The sequence below is a fragment of the Coregonus clupeaformis genome, chromosome 8 (genome assembly GCF_020615455.1).
Source record: "Coregonus clupeaformis isolate EN_2021a chromosome 8, ASM2061545v1, whole genome shotgun sequence".
Taxonomy (NCBI): Eukaryota; Metazoa; Chordata; class Actinopteri; order Salmoniformes; family Salmonidae; genus Coregonus; species Coregonus clupeaformis.
In genome coordinates, this window is record NC_059199.1 from 15,080,346 (window position 1) to 15,100,758 (window position 20,413).

General features: G+C 43.2%; 1 protein-coding gene across 2 annotated transcripts in view; it reads left to right on the plus strand.

Annotated features, from left to right (window-relative positions):
• LOC121571186 (Kv channel-interacting protein 4-like) overlaps positions 1–20,413 on the plus strand; it is a 191,360-nt gene that overhangs the window by 165,010 nt on the left and 5,937 nt on the right. For both annotated transcript variants that reach the window (XM_041882537.2, XM_041882536.2), the window contains exons 2-4: positions 117–241; positions 13,171–13,240; positions 18,779–18,849. In XM_041882537.2, the coding sequence (XP_041738471.1) occupies positions 117–241; positions 13,171–13,240; positions 18,779–18,849 (266 nt within the window). The remainder of the gene's footprint in view (positions 1–116; positions 242–13,170; positions 13,241–18,778; positions 18,850–20,413) is intronic.

Below are 20,413 nucleotides of genomic sequence, written 5' to 3' on the forward strand. Positions count from 1 at the left end.
ACTGCACAATTGACTGAAATATAAAGGACAGGACACTCTCCTTTCTCTTATGGGTGAAATGTAGCCAATTGTCTTCAGCTTCTGAATGAGTCTCACTCCCTCTTCCCCCTCTCCAGACAGCGTGGAGGATGAGTTGGAGCTTTCGGCCGTCCGCCATCGCCCCGAGGGCCTGGAGCAACTGGAGGCACTGACCCGCTTCAACCGCAAGGAGCTGCAGATCCTCTACCGAGGCTTCAAGAACGTAAGTGGGCCAGTTTCACCACGCATTCCAAATGCCATTGAGAGAACATGCATTTTCTCTTTTCTGTCTCTCCGTAAATGTACTCCTCCAAATATACATGTAGTCAGATTCGTATTTCCATTCTTAGACTGTTCTTACCATTGAGGACCACTTTGGAAACAAGTGTTTTAATTAATAATTTTAAGTGCTATCCTCTGGGTCCACATTGTACATATTGTATATGTAAGAATTCAATTGAATTCAGCTGTGAGAACAGACATTTTGGAAAGGATTCAATAGGTTTAATGGCCAAATAATGTTGTTGAATCACCTGCGTGTACATGTGTGATCTAATGTCAAATAGTACAACTGTAATCAGAGTTGCAAGATACACTACAAAAGTATGTGGACACCCCTTGCTGACAGGTGTATAAAATTGAGCCCACTGCCATGCAATCTCCATAGACAAACATTGGCAGTAGAATGGCCCGTACTGAAGAGCTCAGTGACTTTCAACGTGGGACCGTCATAGGATGCCACCTTTCCAACAAGTCAGTTCATCAAATTTCTGCCCTGCTAGAGCTGCCCCGGTCAACTGTAAGTGCTGTTATTGTGACGTGGAAACGTCTAGGAGCAACAATGGCTCAGCTGCGAAGTGGTAGGCCACACAAGCTCACAGAACAGGACCGCCGAGTGTTGAAGCGCGTAGCACGTAAAAATGGTCTGTCCTCAGTTGCAACACTTCCTACTGAGTTCCAAACTGCCTCTGGAAGCAACGTCAGCAGAATAACTGTTCGTCAGGGGGCTTCATGAAATGGGTTTCCATGGCCGAGCAGCCGCACACAAGCCTGAGATCACCATGCGCAATGCCAAGTGTCGGCTAGAGTGGTGTAAAGTTAGCAGCCATTGGACTCTGGAGCAGTGGAAACGCGTTCTCTGGAGTGATGAATCACGCTTCACCATCTGGCAGTCCGACGGTACCTGCCCGAATGCATAGTGCCAACTGTAAATTTGGTGGAGGAGGAATAATGGTCTGGGGCTGTTTTTCATGGTTCGGGCTAGGCCCCTTGTGAAGTGAAGGGAAAGCTTAACGCTACAGCCTACAATTACATTCTAGTTTGGGGAAGGCCCTTTCCTGTTTCAGCATGACAATGCCCCCGTACACAAGTGTGGAAGAACTTGACTGGCCTGCACCGAGCCCTAACCTCAAACCCATCGAACACCTTTGGGATGAATTTGAGGGCCGACTGCGAGCCAGGCCTAATCGCCCAACATCAGTGCCCGACCTCACCAATGCTCTTGTGGCTGAATGGAAGCAAGTCCCCGCAGCAATGTTCCAACATGTAGTGGAAAGCCTTCCCAGAAGAGTAGACAATGTTATAGCAGCAAAGGGGGGACCAACTCCATATTAATGCCCATGATTTTGGAATGAGATGTTCGATGAGATGTAGTGTACCTCACTCAAGAATACTCTAGAGGACTCAAGGAACAATTAGGTCACACCTTGAATACATTCTATATACTAGCTAATGACTGACGAACAATCAGGTCACAAAGTTCTTTAGAGTGGCGTGTACAATCGAAATGTCTTTGTCACCTCTGTTAAGAAGCGTAATGAGATGACCCAGAATTAACTTGACCCAAATTGTCTGGTGACAAATGGAAGGGTAGGCCCACGGCCTATGACACCCGCATCCCGAGTGGCCCTGGCCCCTATGGACACCTCCCAGAAACCCTGGGAAGCACATAGGGGAAGTCTACCCATTAGCCCTTCACCACAGGAGACTGGAAATAAAGGCTGATAAGTTCTCTAATGACTGAGGCGGCTCTTAATTGGCGCCCTGTAGTCTCCCTGACGCCTTGTCCCTATGGGATCTCCCATCAAAACATTTTTAAGACCGCTTCCCCTTCCTCTAGAGTTTTTAGTTTTCTCTCTTTCGCTAAGACTGTTTAAAGGTGGCATTTGGTCTTGCATGTTCAATGATAGTGGCCTCTCAGCAGAAGCCAGACCCATCACTCCTCTACAGTTAGACAGTTACTGTAGTTGGGCACCTTTCCAATAAGGACAGTGTGTCAAACTTGGAAAAATCACAGCTTTTGAATAGCTTTTGTCCATTGACGAGGCTATAGCTCTTTAACTTATTACCCGCTCAGGTCAAAATCCTGATTTATGGTTCACCCTAACCCAGTGTCAGAACACAGCTTTTAAAACTGGCCAGACAAATGTAGTCTGGAACGTTCTCTATTCCGAGCAATTTTGTCCCGGTGTCCTTGACGTCTCGGACTTGGGTGCGAATCAGAAGGATCCAAGGTGAGCGTCTGAGGGTGGTAGAATGAGAGTATTTTTGAACATCAAACTTTACGAGTCAGACATTTATAACTCCTCAGAGCGGCCAGAGTTTGGCTTTCTCTCGGATCAGTAGTGCCCGGAATGAGACCTTTGGCCAAGTATCTACAGTTGAAGTCGGAAGTTTACATACACCTTAGCCAAATACATTTCAGCTCAGTTTTTCACAATTCCTGACATTTAATCCTAGTAAAATTCCCTGTTTTAGGTCAGTTAGGATCACCGCTTTATTTTAAGAATGTGAAATGTCAGAATAATAGTAGAGAGAATTATTTATTTCAGCTTTTACTTCTTTCACCACATTCCCAGTGGGTCAGAAGTGTACATACACTCAATTAGTATTTGGTAGCATTGCCTTTAAATTGTTTAACTTGGGTCAAACGTTTCGGGTAGCCTTCCACAAGCTTCCCACAATAAGTTGGGTGAATTTTGGCCCATTCCTCCTGACAGAGCTGGTGTAACTGAGTCAGGTTTGTAGGCCTCCTTGCTCGCACATGCTTTTTCAGTTCTGCCCACAAATGTTCTATAGGATTGAGGTCAGGGCTTTGTGATGGCCACTCCAATACCTTGACTTTGTTGTCCTTAAGCCATTTTGCCACAACTTTTGAAGTATGCTTGGGGTCATTGTCCATTTGGAAGACCCATTTACGACCAAGCTGTCTTGAGATGTTGCTTCAATATATCCACATAATCTTCCTTCCTCATGATATCATCTTCCTCATGTGCACCAGTCCCTCATGCAGCAAAGCACCCCCACAGCATGATGCTGCCACCCCCGTGCTTCACGGTTGGGATGGTGTTCTTCGGCTTGCAAGCAACCCCCTTTTTCCTCCAAACATAACGATGGTCATTATGGCCAAACAGTTCTATTTTTGTTTACTCAGACCAGAGGACATTTCTCCAAAAAGTACAATATTTGTCCCAACGTGCAGTTGCAAACCGTAGTCTGGCTTTTTTATGGCGGTTTTGGAGCAGTGGCTTCTTCCTTGCTGAGCGGCCTTTCAGGTTATGTCGATATAGGACTCGTTTTACTGTGGATATAGATAATTTTGTACCTGTTTCCTCCAGCATCTTCACAAGGTCCTTTGCTGTTGTTCTGGGATTGATTTGCACTTTTCGCACCAAAGTACGTTCATCTCCAGGAGACAGAACGTGTCTACTTCCTGAGCGGAATGACGGCTGCGTGGTCCCATGGTGTTTATACTTGCGTACTATTGTTTGTACAGATGAACGTGGTACCTTCAGGTGTTTGGAAATTGCTCCCAAGGATGAACCAGACTTGTGGAGGTCTACAAATATTTTTCTGAGGTCTGGGCTGATTTCTTTTGATTTTCCCATGATGTCAAGCAAAGAGGCACTGAGTTTGAAGGTAGGCCTTGAAATACATCGACAGGTACACCTTCAATTGACTCAAATGATGTAAATTAGCCTATCAGAAGCTTCTAAAGCCATGACATAATTTTCTGGAATTTTCCAAGCTGTTTAAAGGCACAGTAAACTTAGTGTATGTAAACTTCTGACCCACTGGAATTGTGATACAGTGAATTATAAGTGAAATAATCTGTCTGTAAACAATTGTTGGAAAAATTACTTGTGTCATGCACAAAGTAGATGTCCTAACTGACTTGCCAAAACTATAGTTTGTTAACAATAAATGTGTGGAGTGGTTGAAAAACGAGTTTTAATGACTCCAACCTAAGTGTATGTAAACTTCCGACTTCAACTGTAGCTGTCCGAACAGGGCTTTATTCAGACCGATGTGGTCATATGTCCAACACTGCAAAGCTTTATGGTCAGACGCGGTCTGAAGTTAGTTTTTCGCATTGCCGACCTCAACCCAGACTCCTGACAATAGCAACCCAGATCTCCTCACGTCTGACCAACTCTTCCGCACTGCTCAGGAATTCAGAGCCAGGGCATCAGCATGGGGCAGCAGATTGCAATCTCAGATTGTGACACTTAAAAATATGTCAATGGAGATGCCACTGTTAAAGCTTGATTTTCCCCATACATTTCCTTCCTGACCTTGCCGAGATGAGTGATTGGAAGGAATTTCACGTGAGGCTGGGGTTTGCTTTCCACAAATTAGTTATGATTTTGTTCTCATGGAGGAGTTATTTTCACAAGTTTATCAAATGAATACAGATACATTGAGTCATCTCAGACCCATATGTAGAGAAGTGCACTGTCATAGAGGAAACATTTTGCGAGATTGTACTCTTTTGATATTGATCGAGGTAAACACAGACCAATTTTATCAGCACACCAACATGCTGACAATATTCATTGGACATTTTTCTATTTGGCTTTAGTAGGTTTCCATTCTCCCCCAAAGTTAGATGAGTTCTCTGGTCTCTCAGTGAGTTTTATGTCTCCATGACCGTGATTAACTTGACCTCACCTCACAGAATGTAAGTGGCCGTTTTTGCGGGTTCGCGATCCCTTGCGTTTTGATGGAATCGATACAGAAAATATTTTAGCTGTCTCTTTCAGCAGGCTTGCCCACTTTACCTGTCTTCGCTGGCCTTGACCAAACCCTCTCCTCTAAATCGAGCTCTTAAAAACTTTAGGTTTTAACTGTGGCATGTTGTGTGATCTGAAGTGAATATGTTATTGTTTGGGTGGTGGCTTACATTTTAGTCAATTGGCTTGATTCCAAACTGAAAACTTCCCACATTCTCCCTGCCCTTGTCTTCATCACTCTGGAAGGACTGGATAAATGAAAGCAATATTATTGAATCTCCATACACATTGCTTTCATCTGGTCTCCTCAAATGTGTTAGGGTGAGTCACTGCACTGTATAAAGGGCAGCGGTTGGACATTTTTTGGTTTGGGACCCAGCCATTCTTCATTACTTTGCCATTTAGTCACTATGTACAATTAGTATTACATTTTTACATTTTTAGTCATTTAGCAGACACTATTACCCAGAGCGACTTACAGTAAGTGAGTGCATACATTTTTCATACTGGCCCCCCGTGGGAATCGAACCCACAACCCTGGCGTTGCAAGCGCCATGCTCTACCAACTGAGCTACAGGAGGCTTGACATCTGTAACCTCCCAACAGTCTCTGGGGTTTCAAGGATACCATGAACACACTGCATTTCCACTCTGCACGACTCACAACCATATTTTGACTAGCAGACAATAGGGCTGAAATAAGGGAAGCAGTTTAATGTCTCAATGTACTGTAACCCTTCTGAGCGTAATTACTGTACTCTATATGGCCTCATGCAGCGTGAACAAGAAGTGTGTGTGGTGGGGGATGGTTGACAAGAACACAAAACACTTTTTTAATTAGCAGTAGCTTTGCCCTATGGTAGACTATTATGTCTATGCAAAAACCAAAACCCTCATTGAAATTGCACATCATTGATTGGCATTTTGCAAATACACTGAACCAAAAATGTATACGCAACATGCAACAATTTCAAAGATTCTACTGAGTTACAGTTCATATAAGGAAATCAGTCAATTCAAATAAATTCAATAGGCCCTAATCTATGGATTTTATATGACTGGGAATACAGATATGCATCTGTTGGTCACAGATAGATACCTTAAAAAAAGGTAGGGCCGTGGATCAGAAAACCAGTCAGTATCTGGTGTCCCCATAATTTGCCTCATGCAGCGCGACACATCTCCATTGCATAGAGTTGATCAGACTGTTGATTGTGGCCTGTGGAATGTTGTCCCACTCTTCATTGCTGTGCGAAGTTGCTGGATTTTGGCGGGAACTGGAACACGATGTCATACACATAAATCCAGGGCATCCCAAACATGCTCAATGGGTGACATGTCTGGTGGGTATGCAGGCCATGGAAGAACTGGGACATTTTCAGCTTTCAGGAATTGTGTACAGATCCTGCTAAAACATGAGGTGATGGCGGCAGATGAATGGCACAACGGGCCTCAGGATCTCGTCACGGTATCTCTGTGCATTCAAATTGCCATCGATAAAATTCAATTGTGTTCATTGTCCGTAGCTTATGCCTGCCCATACGATAACCCCACCTCCACCATGGGGCACTCTGTTCACATTGTTGACATCAGCACACCGCTCGCCCACATGACGCCATACACGTGGTCTGCGGTTGTGTGGCCGTTTGGACGTACTGCCAAATTCTCTAAAACAACGTCGGAGGTGGCTTATGGTAGAGAAATGAACACTCAATTATTTGGCAACAGCTCTGGTGGACATTCCTGCAGTCAGCATGCCAATAGCCCGCTCCCTCAAAACTTGAGACATCTGTGGCATTGTGTTGTGTGACAAAATTGCACATTTTAGAGTTGTCCCCAAGGTGCACCTGTGTAATGATCATGCTGTTTAATCAGCTTCTTGATATGCCACACCTGTCAGGTGGATGGATTATCTTGTTAAATGAGAAATGCTCACTAACAGAGATGTAAACAAATTTGTGCACAACATTTTAATGAAATAAGGTTTTTGTGCATATGGAACATTTCTGGGATCTTTTATTTCAGCTCATGAAACATGGGACCAACACTTTACATGTTGCGTTTATATTTTTGTTCAGTGTAATAGCTTATATGGAGATTGTCCAACAAACAAATATCTGAGGTACAGTATATTAGAATTACTGAAATATCCATGATTATGCATTTGTAAAATACAGTGTCTTCAGAAAGTATTCACACGTCTTGACTTTTTCCACATTTGATTGATACAGCCTGAAATTAAAATTGATTAAATTGAGTGGAATTATGTTTTTAGAAATGTTTACAAATTCATTAAAAATAAAAAGGCTGAAATGTCTTGAGTGGCAAGCCTAAATAAGTTCAGGAGTAACAATGTGCTTAAAGTCACATAATACGTTTCATGGACTCACTCTGTGTACAATAATAGTGTTTAACATGATTTTTGAATAACTACCTCATCTCTGTACCCCACACATACAATTATCTGTAAGGTCCCTCAGTCGAGCAGTGAATTTCAAACACAGATTCAACCACAAAGACCAGGGAGGTTTTCCAATGCCTCGCAAAGGGACACCTATTGGTAGATGGGTAAAAAAAAAAGCAGACATTGAATATCCCTTTGAGCATGGTGAAGTTATTAATTACACATGTATCAGTACACCCAGTCACTACAAAGATACAAGTTCCTAACTCAGTTGCTGGAGAGGAAGGAAACCGCTCAGGGATTTCACCATGCCCAATGCTTACTTTAAAACTGTTGAATGGCTATGATCAGAGAAAACTGAGGATGGATCAACAACATTGTAGTTACTCCACAATACTAACCTAAAGGACAGAGTGAAAATAAGGAAGCCTGTACATAATAAAAATATTCCAAAATATTGGCTATGGCTAAAGCTATGGCTAGACTTGAAAATGGCTGTCTAGCAATGATCAAACGTTGTGTTCTCGCCTGCTTTCCAGGTAAAGCGAGGGTCTTCTTGACCTAAGCTACTCACAGGATATTAAAAGGGGTTCATGAAACAACAAAGAACTAGCAACTCCCCTGCTTTTCCCCTCGTTCCCCCAAAACCATGAGCCAACTGGAGACCCAAACACATAGATTCAGCATGGGTCACAGGGTACTTACTACCCTACCCACCCAGGGTAAACTGTTCCTCCATCTCTGTCATATCAGAGACCATCTGAGACAATTGGTCCTCTGTAGCTCAGCTGGTAGAGCACGGCGCTTGTAACACCAAGGTAGTGGGTTCGATCCCCGGGACCACCCATACACAAAAATGTATGCACGCATGACTGTAAGTCGCTTTGGATAAAAGTGTCTGCTAAATGGCATATTATTATTAATTGAGTAGACACTGACGTGTAAAGTTACAGTATGCCTGGAGCACGCTCACTGGAAACTTTGGTACAAACTTTTACAACTCAAACCTCTCCTGATCTTACACACCAACTTGTGTGCTGATCGAAAGCCTGCTAGCGTTAATGTGATTTGCTACTTGACAAGTCGATGCAGCCCTGCTCTTGAAAAGTCTAAGGGTGCCACCTACCAGCTGTGTCTATTTAGTTGGCCCTCACCCACAAACATCGAAACAACAGCTGTGGCCCACACAATTACTACCCTTCACTCTCTCGCTTGGAGTTGTATACAGTTTTGCATGCATGGGCAAGTTCTAGAAATGTTGTAAATATTTGTGTTGACTATCATTAAGTGACCTTTTGTGGCTAATTAGCAGTTTGTTTGTGCAAAGTTAATTGTGTTTGTGTCAAGTTCATTCAGTTTGCGACACGATCATTTAAGTTAATTTTGTTTCTGTCCAATTTTTTTATTGTTGTTTTGGGGTATTGCGCCTCAGGGCCACCTTAGCAATGACATATGTTACCTCAGTAAATGAATACTCATTCATAAGATAACAGACTGGAAAGCTACTACAACCACTACTTTATGTAGTCTTTACACTGTTCAACTTAATGCATTATTTCACCATGTCCCTTACTCAGTCCCATGTTTCATTTATTTAGTGGCGTGCTCTTTTTTGCCCATTATTATTTCACAATAGTCATCCTTTTCCAAACATTGTAGCCTAGTGGTTAAGAGCGTTAGACCAGTAACTGAAAGGTCACTGGTTTGAATCCCCAAGCCGACTAGGTGAAAAATCTGTCTGTGCCATTGAGCAAGGCACTTAACCCTAATAGCTCCTGTAAGTTGCTGTGGATAAGAGTGTCTGCTAAAATGTAGATGTAAATATGGTGTCTTGAGCTGGGAATCCATTCATGTCCTTTTGATTACGAAATGAGACACAAGTAATGACATTGTATGTAAGTGCAGTTAAAAGCATGCACTGCAAGATTGATATTCTAGTTCTGTCTTGTACAGAGGCAAGATAAAAGTGGAAGTATATGCTACTGTTCATTGTTTACAGACAAATTATTCATGTCAAGCATTGATCTTTTTAGAAGGTATCCTTGGTGGATTTCCCCCCCAAAAATGATTTATTTTGAATTCTAGTCTGTAAGAAATGATAGCACTATTAACTTAACCCTAGCTTTAGAGGCTAGGCCTATATGATAGGTAATACAATTATTAAGGGTCTCAATGTCAGACATTATAGATTTCCATTTAGCATACAAGGGCAGATACTGTATAGCTCTTTGACTTGAGGAAGACACCCTCTGTGCCTTTGAAAAAAGAGGCCCCACAAGCCCCATTTTAAAAGCCCTCTGTATTTTCCTGTTTCATTTTTGTGTATAATGGTCGGTACACTTTTCCCCATACTCACTCAAGGGTGTGGGTGGCAGGTAGCCTAGCGGTTAAGAGCGTTGGGCCAGTAACCGAAAGGTTGCTTGTTCGAATCCCTGAGCCGACTAGGTGAAAAATGTGTTGATGTGCACTTAAACCCCAATTACTCTGGATAAGAGCATCTGCTAAATGACTAAAATGTAAGGTTGATAATAGCCAGCCTAATGCATCTGATATGCAAGCCATACTGTAGTTCTATGCAATTATGTGAAAACTGATCCCCACTGATTGCCAGTATATTTGCAGGAAACACAATTCATACTCTTGTTTTTTTGGTTTCATTTGACTTTTGGCCCATCTCAATCCTCTTTCAGTACTGTATGTGAACACTATCAAAGTGTATGTTTTATCTGGTTGAAGCGTTTCATAGTTTCATAAAGGGAAGGTTTTAGTAAACACAACCCATTAAGGTACAGTAACAGCATAATGTTCTTACCTGCACATAACTTTTGTATAAACAGTGGGGGAAAAAAGTATTTAGTCAGCCACCAATTGTGCAAGTTCTCCCACTTAAAACGATGAGAGAGGCCTGTCATTTTCATCATAGGTACACGTCAACTATGACAGACAAAATGAGAAAAAAAATACAGAAAATCACATTGTAGGATTTGTAATGAATTTATTTGCAAATTATGGTGGAAAATAAGTATTTGGTCAATAACAAAAGTTTCTCAATACTTTGTTATATACCCTTTGTTGGCAAAGACACAAGTCAAACGTTTTCTGTAAGTCTTCACAAGGTTTTCACACACTGTTGCTGGTATTTTGGCCCATTCCTCCATGCAGATCTCCTCTAGAGCAGTGATGTTTTGGGGCTGTCGCTGGGCAACACAGACTTTCAACTCCCTCCAAAGATTTTCTATGGGGTTGAGATCTGGAGACTGGCTAGGCTACTCCAGGACCTTGAAATGCTTCTTACGAAGCCACTCCTTCGTTGCCCGGGCGGTGTGTTTGGGATCATTGTCATGCTGAAAGACCCAGCCACGTTTCATCTTCAATGCCCTTGCTGATGGAAGGAGGTTTTCACTCAAAATCTCACGATACATGGCCCCATTCATTCTTTCCTTTACACGGATCAGTCGTCCTGGTCCCTTTGCAGAAAATCAGCCCCAAAGCATGATGTTTCCACCCCCATGCTTCACAGTAGGTATGCTGTTCTTTGGATGCAACTCAGCATTCTTTGTCCTCCAAACACGACGAGTTGAGTTTTTACCAAAAAGTTATATTTTGGTTTCATCTGACCATATGACATTCTCCCAATCCTCTTCTGGATCATCCGAATGCACTCTAGCAAACTTCAGACGGGCCTGGACATGTAATGGCTTAAGCAGGGGGACACGTCTAGCACTGCAGGATTTGAGTCCCTGGCGGCGTAGTGTGTTACTGATGGTAGGCTTTGTTACTTTGGTCCCAGCTCTCTGCAGGTCATTCACTAGGTCCCCCGTGTGGTTCTGGGATTTTTGCTCACCGTTCTTGTGATCATTTTGACCCCACGGGGTGAGATCTTGCGTGGAGCCCCAGATCGAGGGAGATTATCAGTGGTCTTGTATGTCTTCCATTTCCTAATAATTGCTCCCACAGTTGATTTCTTCAAACCAAGCTGCTTACCTATTGCAGATTCAGTCTTCCCAGCCTGGTGCAGGTCTACAATTTTGTTTCTGGTGTCCTTTGACAGCTCTTTGGTCTTGGCCATAGTGGAGTTTGGAGTGTGACTGTTTGAGGTTGTGGACAGGTGTCTTTTATACTGATAACAAGTTCAAACAGGTGCCATTAATACAGGTAACGAGTGGAGGACAGAGGAGCCTCTTAAAGAAGAAGTTACAGGTCTGTGAGAGACAGAAATCTTGCTTGTTTGTAGGTGACCAAATACTTATTTTCCACCATAATTTGCAAATAAATTCATAAAAAATCATACAATGTGTGAATTTGTCTGTCATAGTTGACGTGTACCTATGATGAAAATTACAGGCCTCTCTCATCTTTTTAAGTGGGAGAACTTGCACAATTGGTGGCTGACTAAATACTTTTTTTCCCCACTGTATTTTATTTTTCATTTTCAAGCATTTGCCCCCCAGTTCCGTATCCTGGCATCCCAGGTCCCATTTACTGTACATTTTAAAAAACACACTACAAGTAAATGATTCCCTTTTATGTGGATAATATATCCACTGCCCAAAGGCTATCACCCAATGTTTTGATGTGCATTCACCTCGCCTTGATATGGTCTCTCTTATGATTTCCTGCAACTCCATATTGCCTTGGCTAAAGGGTCAATTCTTGTATTAAAAATGTGGGTAGTCTATTCCCTCATACCTTTGGGTTGAGAGATTATCAGCACGGGTGAAATATTTTACCCTGTAGAGAAAAATGCACTCCCAAAATGGAATAGCCGACCCGTGTGAATGCTGGCTGGTAATAAGTCAATATTGAAAACAAGGCTTACCCGCCTCCAACACATCTCAATGCTGAGGTTATGCGCTAAAAACACTTTGCTCTGGGTATAACTTTTTCTGAAAAGACTGTGGCTTTAGAAAAGTTGCATAAGAGTATTCATATAAATGTCTCTTAAGTTTACTGAATGGGGCCAGACGTCTACAGCTTGGTAGCTTTAAAAAAGGCCTTGGATGAGAAATTGGTCGGAGCTTGGCTTGCATTTTCCTTTATTCTTGGATTTGGACAGAATTGAATGGGCCATATTCATCTCTAAAAAATTGTCTGACATTGACTTTTTACTCCAAAGCACTGAATGAAATCAGAGCCTTTTATGTATAGTTTCTGGCCATATACAGTGGAAAGCTGAATCAACTGTATCATGCCAATGAAAGGCTACGGCGGTCCTTTTCACAGCAGTACAAAGGATTGCATTGTCTTGCAGCATAGGGTTGGCAATGTCAGAGGTTTTCTAGAGGTAAACTGGGAATACCTTGTTGGCCTGAAGAAAATACCCTGTGTTCAAATCAATTTTAATTGAGAAACCTTTAAAGCTAGAGTCCTTAGTTGCTACATCCATTTTTGGACTTATAAATGAATGATAGACACCCATTGATTCTTGAAGAATATAACTTATAAATGCCTCATGAGAACCCAAAATATAAGCTTGTTTTACTCCAATGTTTATAAACAATGTAAATGTAAACAAACACTGTATAGCCTCAAAACATGGTTAAAACTATCATTTTGATCTCATGGATGGTCAGTCCTTGCATCCATAGCTCTGTCTATACATTTGAGTGGTTACATTTCTCCAGGCCCATCCCTCAGCTTTTTATCAAAACAGATGTGGGATGGCCGCTTTGTTAATGTTTCAATTAAGGATTCTAGCTTTAATGAATGATGGAAAGATATTCCCTTTTCTTTGCAGGAGTGCCCTAGCGGTGTGGTCAATGAAGACACCTTCAAAGTCATCTACTCCCAGTTCTTCCCACAGGGAGGTATGTTGACCCATCTGGTGAGAATTGTTTTGCTTGACAAATGGCTCCCATGATCCATACTGCTTTAGCGCTGAAATCTTTAACTCTGGGTTGTGTTTAATACTCACAAAAAGGGAGAAAAAAGCTTTGAAACAGAGAATTTACTACTTAAACTTGTCCAACAAGTCTGGTTGTTTTCTGTTTCAAAACACTTTCTGTTTTTTACCTATTGAACATGACCCTGGTTGGGGAAGCTTCTGGATCAGCTGGATGTTCTTGTTACTTTTTAACACTTTTACTGCATTATGTACTTGATTAATTATGTTGATTGGATATCTTGAGCAATGTGACCATTTTAGGCATAAGAGGCAGACCAAAAAGGTTAAAAAAAAGTTAATGAGAAGGAATGGAAGAATATCACATTACAAAATGGAAATGAAGACCGTTTCATGTTTTTCTTTTGTTTTTGCGGTTTTATCCGGGTCGTTCTTGAATTACGGTGGCGTTTGGGCAAGACGTGGAAAATTCACTTTTTCTAGATTGTTTTTTTATTTATTTAAACGTATTTGGGTACATCTTCCTATTTTAAATCAACTAATATGGTAGCTTAATGACATTGTGCCACCAGTAGGAGTAGAAGTAGTAACACCAATGATGGTAACACTAACGAGAACATTTTGGTAAATGAGGAATTTCTGAAAATGGAGGCCACAAATGCTCAAATCTAAGGTCATCAATCCTTTGAAAATAATTTACTAAAGTGATATGATTAATAATTTTGGTCACAATGTTATTTCCCTTCATTTAAATTGAGTAACACCAAGTGACACTGGATTTAGACACACCAAATTATCCTAAAATGTATGACATACTAAAAGGGTGTTATTAACTAAGAATTGTCTTTAAAATAGACCCCTCCCATGATAACAGTTTGCCACTGGAGGGAATGATCAAGGTAGGTCCTTGTATATCTTTGTAAAGAGAGTTTCATGTCATTGATGTTACTGCCTGAGGGACAGATATTATACACTGCTCAAAAAAATAAAGGGAACACTTAAACAACACAATGTAATTCCAAGTCAATCACACTTCTGTGAAATCAAACTGTCCACTTAGGAAGCAACACTGATGGACAATAAATGTCACATGCTGTTGTGCAAATGGAATAGACAACAGGTGGAAATTATAGGCAATTAGCAAGACACCCCCAATAAAGGACTGGTTTTGCAGGTGGTGACCACAGACCACTTCTCAGGTCCTATGCTTCCTGGCTGATGTTTTGGTCACTTTTGAATGCTGGCGGTGCTTTCACTCTAGTGGTAGCATGAGACGGAGTCTACAACCCACACAAGTGGCTCAGGTAGTGCAGCTCATCCAGGATGGCACATCAATGCGACCTGTGGCAAGAAGGTTTGCTGTGTCTGTCAGCGTAGTGTCCAGAGCATGGAGGCACTACCAGGAGACAGGCCAGTACATCAGGAGACGTGGAGGAGGCCGTAGGAGGGCAACAACCCAGCAGCAGGACTGCTACCTCCGCCTTTGTGCAAGGAGGAGCAGGAGTAGCACTGCCAGAGCCCTGCAAAATGACCTCCAGCAGGCCACAAATGTGCATGTGTCTGCTCAAACGGTCAGAAACAGACTCCATGAGGGTGGTATGAGGGCCCGACGTCCACAGGTGGGGGTTGTGCTTACAGCCCAACACCGTGCAGGATGTTTGGCATTTGCCAGAGAACACCAAGATTGGCAAATTCGCCAATGGCACACTGTGCTCTTCACAGATGAAAGCAGGTTCACACTGAGCACATGTGACAGACGTGACAGAGTCTGGAGACGCCGTGGAGAACGTTCTGCTGCCTGCAACATCCTCCAGCATGACCGGTTTGGCGGTGGGTCAGTCATGGTGTGTGGTGGCATTTCTTTGGGGGGCCGCACAGCCCTCCATGTGCTCGCCAGAGGTAGCCTGACTGCCATTAGGTACCGAGATGAGATCCTCAGACCCCTTGTGAGAACATATGCTGGTGCGGTTGGCCCTGGGTTCCTCTTAATGCAAGACAATGCTAGACCTCATGTGGCTGGAGTGTGTCAGCAGTTCCTGCAAGAGGAAGGCATTGATGCTATTGATGACTGGCCCGCCCGTTCCCCAGACCTGAATCCAATTGAGCACATCTGGGACATCATGTCTCGCTCCATCCACCAATGCCCCGTTGCACCACATACTGTCCAGGAGTTGGCAGATGCTTTAGTCCAGGTCTGGGAGGAGATCCCTCATGAGACCATCCGGCTCCGGAGTGGAACAGCTGACCGGAACTGGATCAGGCACCGGTGGAGCGGACTGCTCTGGCTCCGGAGTGGAGCAGCTGACCGGTGCCGGACCAGGCACCGGTGGAACGGGCACGGGCCGTGCCGGACTGGACAAACGCACCACTGGTCTGGTGCGAGGAGCAGGCACAGGCCGGGCTGGCAACGCGCACCTCTGGCTTGGTGTGAGGAGCAGGAACAGGCCGGGCCGGGCCGGGCTGGCGACGCGCACCACTGGCTTGGTGCGAGGAGCAGGAACGGGCCGGGCCGGGCTGGTGACGCGCACCCCTGGCTTGGTGCGAGGAGCAGGAACGGGCCGGACCGGACTGTGAAGGCGGACTGGAGGTCGGGAGCGGAGAGCCGGCACAACCCGTCCTGGCTCGGGAGCGGGGCGCCGGCACAGGACGCACTGGGCTGTGCACGCGCACTGGCGATACAGTTCGTAGAACTGGCGCAGGATATGCGGGACCGAGGAGGCGTACTGGAGACCAGGAGCGTTGAGCTGGCACACCCCATCCTGGCTGGATGCCCATCTTCGCACAGCACGTGCGTGGTGCAAGCACAGGACGTACAGGACTGTGCCGGCGCACTGGCGAGTGCCGGCGCACTGGCGCATTGCCCAGTCATACGCTTCCTCGCGTGAGTACGGGGAGTTGGCTCTGCTCTGACACTAGGCTCCGCCAACCACCCCGTGTGTCCCCCAATATTTTTTTCTTGGGGCTGCTTCTCGGGCTTCCTCCTCGACCGGCCTCCTTCCGTGTTGCCGTTGCTCCTCTCCTGCCTGGGCATCTACCTTAGCCCATGGTCCTTTCCCCGCAAATATATCTTCTCATGACCACAAATTGCCCACCTGTGACATGGCTATTCGCTCCGCCTGGGGACGCTGCTTGGTCCTCGTCACAAACAAGAAACGAAACGTGAAGTCCTAAGGTAGATACACAACCTTAACCGGAACAAGATCCCACAACTCAATAGTGCCAATAGGCTGCCTAAGTATGATCCCCAATCAGAGACAACGAGCGACTGCTGCCTCTGATTGGGAACCACATCGGCCAACATAGAAATATACATACTAGATCCCACACATAGAAAAAGCACAACAAGGAAAATACACACCCTGACTCAACATATAAGCGTCCCCTGAGTCAGGGCATGACACCAAAACATGTCACTTCACCTCTACACATCACCAGTGGGACAAGCCAATTTGCTAGCCCCCAGTAGTTTCTACAATGCAAACAAATATATATTTTGCAGTATAAAGGACTTACATATGTTTTCTTATTAAATCACAGTTAAATAAAATGGAAAATGTATTATTTGTCATGTTTTTGTCATTTTAAAGTGTTTTTACATGGTGTCAAAATCAAGGGACAGCATTTACCAATGCAATTCAAGAATGACCCATCCCTTACTGACTAGGAATAGGGGGTGGAAAATGCTTAGTCCATTTTGTAATGGGGTTTTCCTTTGGCCGGACCAAATGTGCTGTTGCTTTTGATTATCCAGTGGAATTGGGTCATTGGAATTGGTCTAACTGGAAAAAGAGGGGTTTGGGTTCTTGGAAATAAGCGCCTGAGTACCTGGACTTTCTATGGCATATCGATATTCAGTTCATTTAAAGTTCACACTGCCCAGAGGTAATGTTCTTCTACTCTGAAGTTCTCCCCAGGTTCTAATTCACACATTATATTTTTTAAAAGCCCCCTATAAGACACAGTATCAAATAAGACAAATGTCGAACGACACTGGCGAATGTGTCCCCCAATTCACTTTTATATGATGTGTCCATAGCCATATAAATATATGGCTCTGGGTGTGCTTCATTACATTAAGAGAGACCAAACTCTGTGTGAACTCTAAGGATATGGGCAGATCTGTCAACCTCTGCAAAACACATATCTTGATTTATTTTACAATAATACAGTACAAGAGCCTATAGTACGTTAGAAACCTACACAAAATAAATGCGCTATACAAGCTGTATGTACATGACAGTAGTGTATGGCAGCCAAACTCACTCAAAGATCGATTCTCCTCAATCAGTAGCTATTTACTGTATTCTTTGACAGTCTCTCTGGTCATGGTTTTAAAAGTTATGAAATCTCATGTAGGCTAGTATCAAACTTTGCTGTGGCCGGTGTTGTGGAAGATGTAGGTACAGTGATTTGAGCTATCTGATTGGCCAGCACATTAGGCGCACTCGATTTAGACACAGATCTCCTGGTCCGCCGGGTAGGGAGAGTTTGTCTTTTCAGACAAACTGAAATGGTTCAGAATGGGAACACTTTGCCTACCCGGTGCGCAGGGCTTCTGAATCAAGTGCACCTACTGGCAACAGAGCAACACGAATAAATAAAAAAAGGAGCGCAAGCCTTTATGGTTGGCTTTTCTACAGAAATGTTTGGTGATCGACTAGGAATGCCTTGAAGATGGACCAGTGGATCGCGATCGACCGGTTGGTGACCACTGATGTAGAGTATATGTCTAATTATAAACCGGGTGGTTCGAGCCCTGAATGCTGATTGGCTGACAGCCGTGGTATATCAGACCACGGGTATGACAAAACATTTATTTTTACTGCTCTAATTACGTTGGTAACCAGTTTATAATAACATTAAGGCACCTCAGGGGTTTGTGGTATATGGCCAATATACCACAGCCCTTAGCCGTGCTATATTGGCCATATTCCACACCCCCTCTGGCCTTATTCCTATTAAGAAGCAATGTAACATTGTGATGTCGTTATATAGCTTGGTCTTTTGTACTCCCTTTATTTATGTGACACTAGCTGGAGCCTTTTCTGCTAGTGTCCCTGGGTCCCTTGTGTTTGGTGGACTAACATCTGTATTATACAGCTCAACAAAGGAAACTCAAGACTGACACTTTTGTTCTTATTGTCTTCCATCTTTACAGCAAGCGCGCACACACACACACACTTGCTTCTGTTTATGCTGCCTGAAGATATTTGAGGAATACCTCAGTTACAACCACAACATGTGTGAAGATGCAGCTTTGTTATTCATGCAGTGAGAATGAAAGGGAGTGATAACACATCTCGCTTAAAGGCCTGCAACTGTGACAACAACAAAGAAAAATACATCCAAACTCTCTTACTCTGTTTTCTTAGGATGGATTTGATGTCGAACAAAGAAGCAAAAACAACACATTTGAAAAAGACTAGTTGGAACCACTGTGGGCCTGTATTGTCGGTACTTGTCATCACACTGTTTGACTGAGGCTGTGTGTCTCTCATTTCAGACGCGTCGATGTATGCACATTTTCTGTTCAACGCGTTTGACACGGATAAAGATGGATCTGTGAGTTTTGAGGTAAGCTCCTATTCCTTTGACCATTCTTCATCACTGACTGACATCCAGTGACGGACTGGGAATGAAATTAGGCTCTGGCATTTCATCCACACCGGCTGTACCACACAGGCACCAGCATCACCTCCACCCCCCCCAGTTTTTTTTTTTATAGATAAACAAGACAATTGGATGTTCTGAGTCCATGTTAATGCAAAAATCACATCAAAAGACAATATTTTAAGTGTACATTTTTGGGGGGATTTGAGTGTAATTCCCTTTTAATTGCACACCTAGCGAGAGAGGACTGGCGATGTTTCTGGTCGGCACTATCTGGGCAAGTTTTAAACCTAACCCTAATCACACTGCTAACCTTATGCCTAACCCTAATCACACTGCTAACCTTATGCTTAATCCTAACCTTAAATTGTCAATATTTTGGACAATATAGCCAATTTTGACTTTGCCGCTTGCCTATCTACTGGGAACCAATGTTTTTGTAGGCTACTACGATGGCAGAGTTTGCCAAACAAATCCTCACCCAATTCATACAAATAATAATCATGATATCATTTTGCCAGGTAGGCATACTTAGTAGTTAACATGTAATTCAAAATGTTTTTGGGAAAGCCTTTCTATCTACTCATAAGACAGTTGCAGTATCATTAGTAGACCTAGCCTATCGCTAACTGACCACACAATAGATGCACACACACACACACACACACACACACACACACACACAGACTGATGATGTTGCAATATTTTCATGTCGTATAAGAAACTTGTGCAAATGAATTAATTCTATTAAGTTCAATAGGCTTACAGTAGCTAATTATTTTCTAGCCTAACTAGGCTGCATACTAGCCTACATATGCAAACGAGTGTCTGATATATACACCCCCTACCCTAAGGATTCATTAGGCCTATAATTACTAGGCAACATATGCAGCCAAAACATCAAGGAACTCAGTATACATCTGTCAGTGTCTGTGTGTGTGTGTGTGTGTCTGTTTTCTACCTCGACTGCATTGTCTTCCGTTCCTTTGGCTGCAGTTGAACTGTCTGTGCGCCTAGAATCACGTTCTTGGTCATCATCCATATTTACTCTGCTCATTTAAGTTTCTCACTGCATCGGCCCAATAGAGAAAGCTAATAGATTATGTCAACAGAGAAAAAGGAAAAGGCTACTACAAAAATATATTAACAGGCTCACAACTCTCTTTTTACTCTCCTAAACAATATATTTGAGATTCTTCAAATAGCCATCCTTTGCCTTGATGACAGCTTTGTACACTCTTGGCATTCTCTCAACCAGCTTCATGAATTAGTCACCTGGAATGTATTTCAATTAACAGGTGTGCCTTCTTAAAAGTTAATTTGTGGAATTTTTTTCCCTCTTAATGCGTTTGAGCCAATCAGTTGTGTTGTGACAAGGTAGGGAGGGTATACAGAAGATAGCCCTATTTGGTAAAATACCAAGTCCATATTATGGCAAGAACAGCTAAAATAAGCAAAGAGAAACGACAGTCCATCATTACTTTAAGACATGAAGGTCAGTCAATACGGAAAATTTTAAGAACTTTGA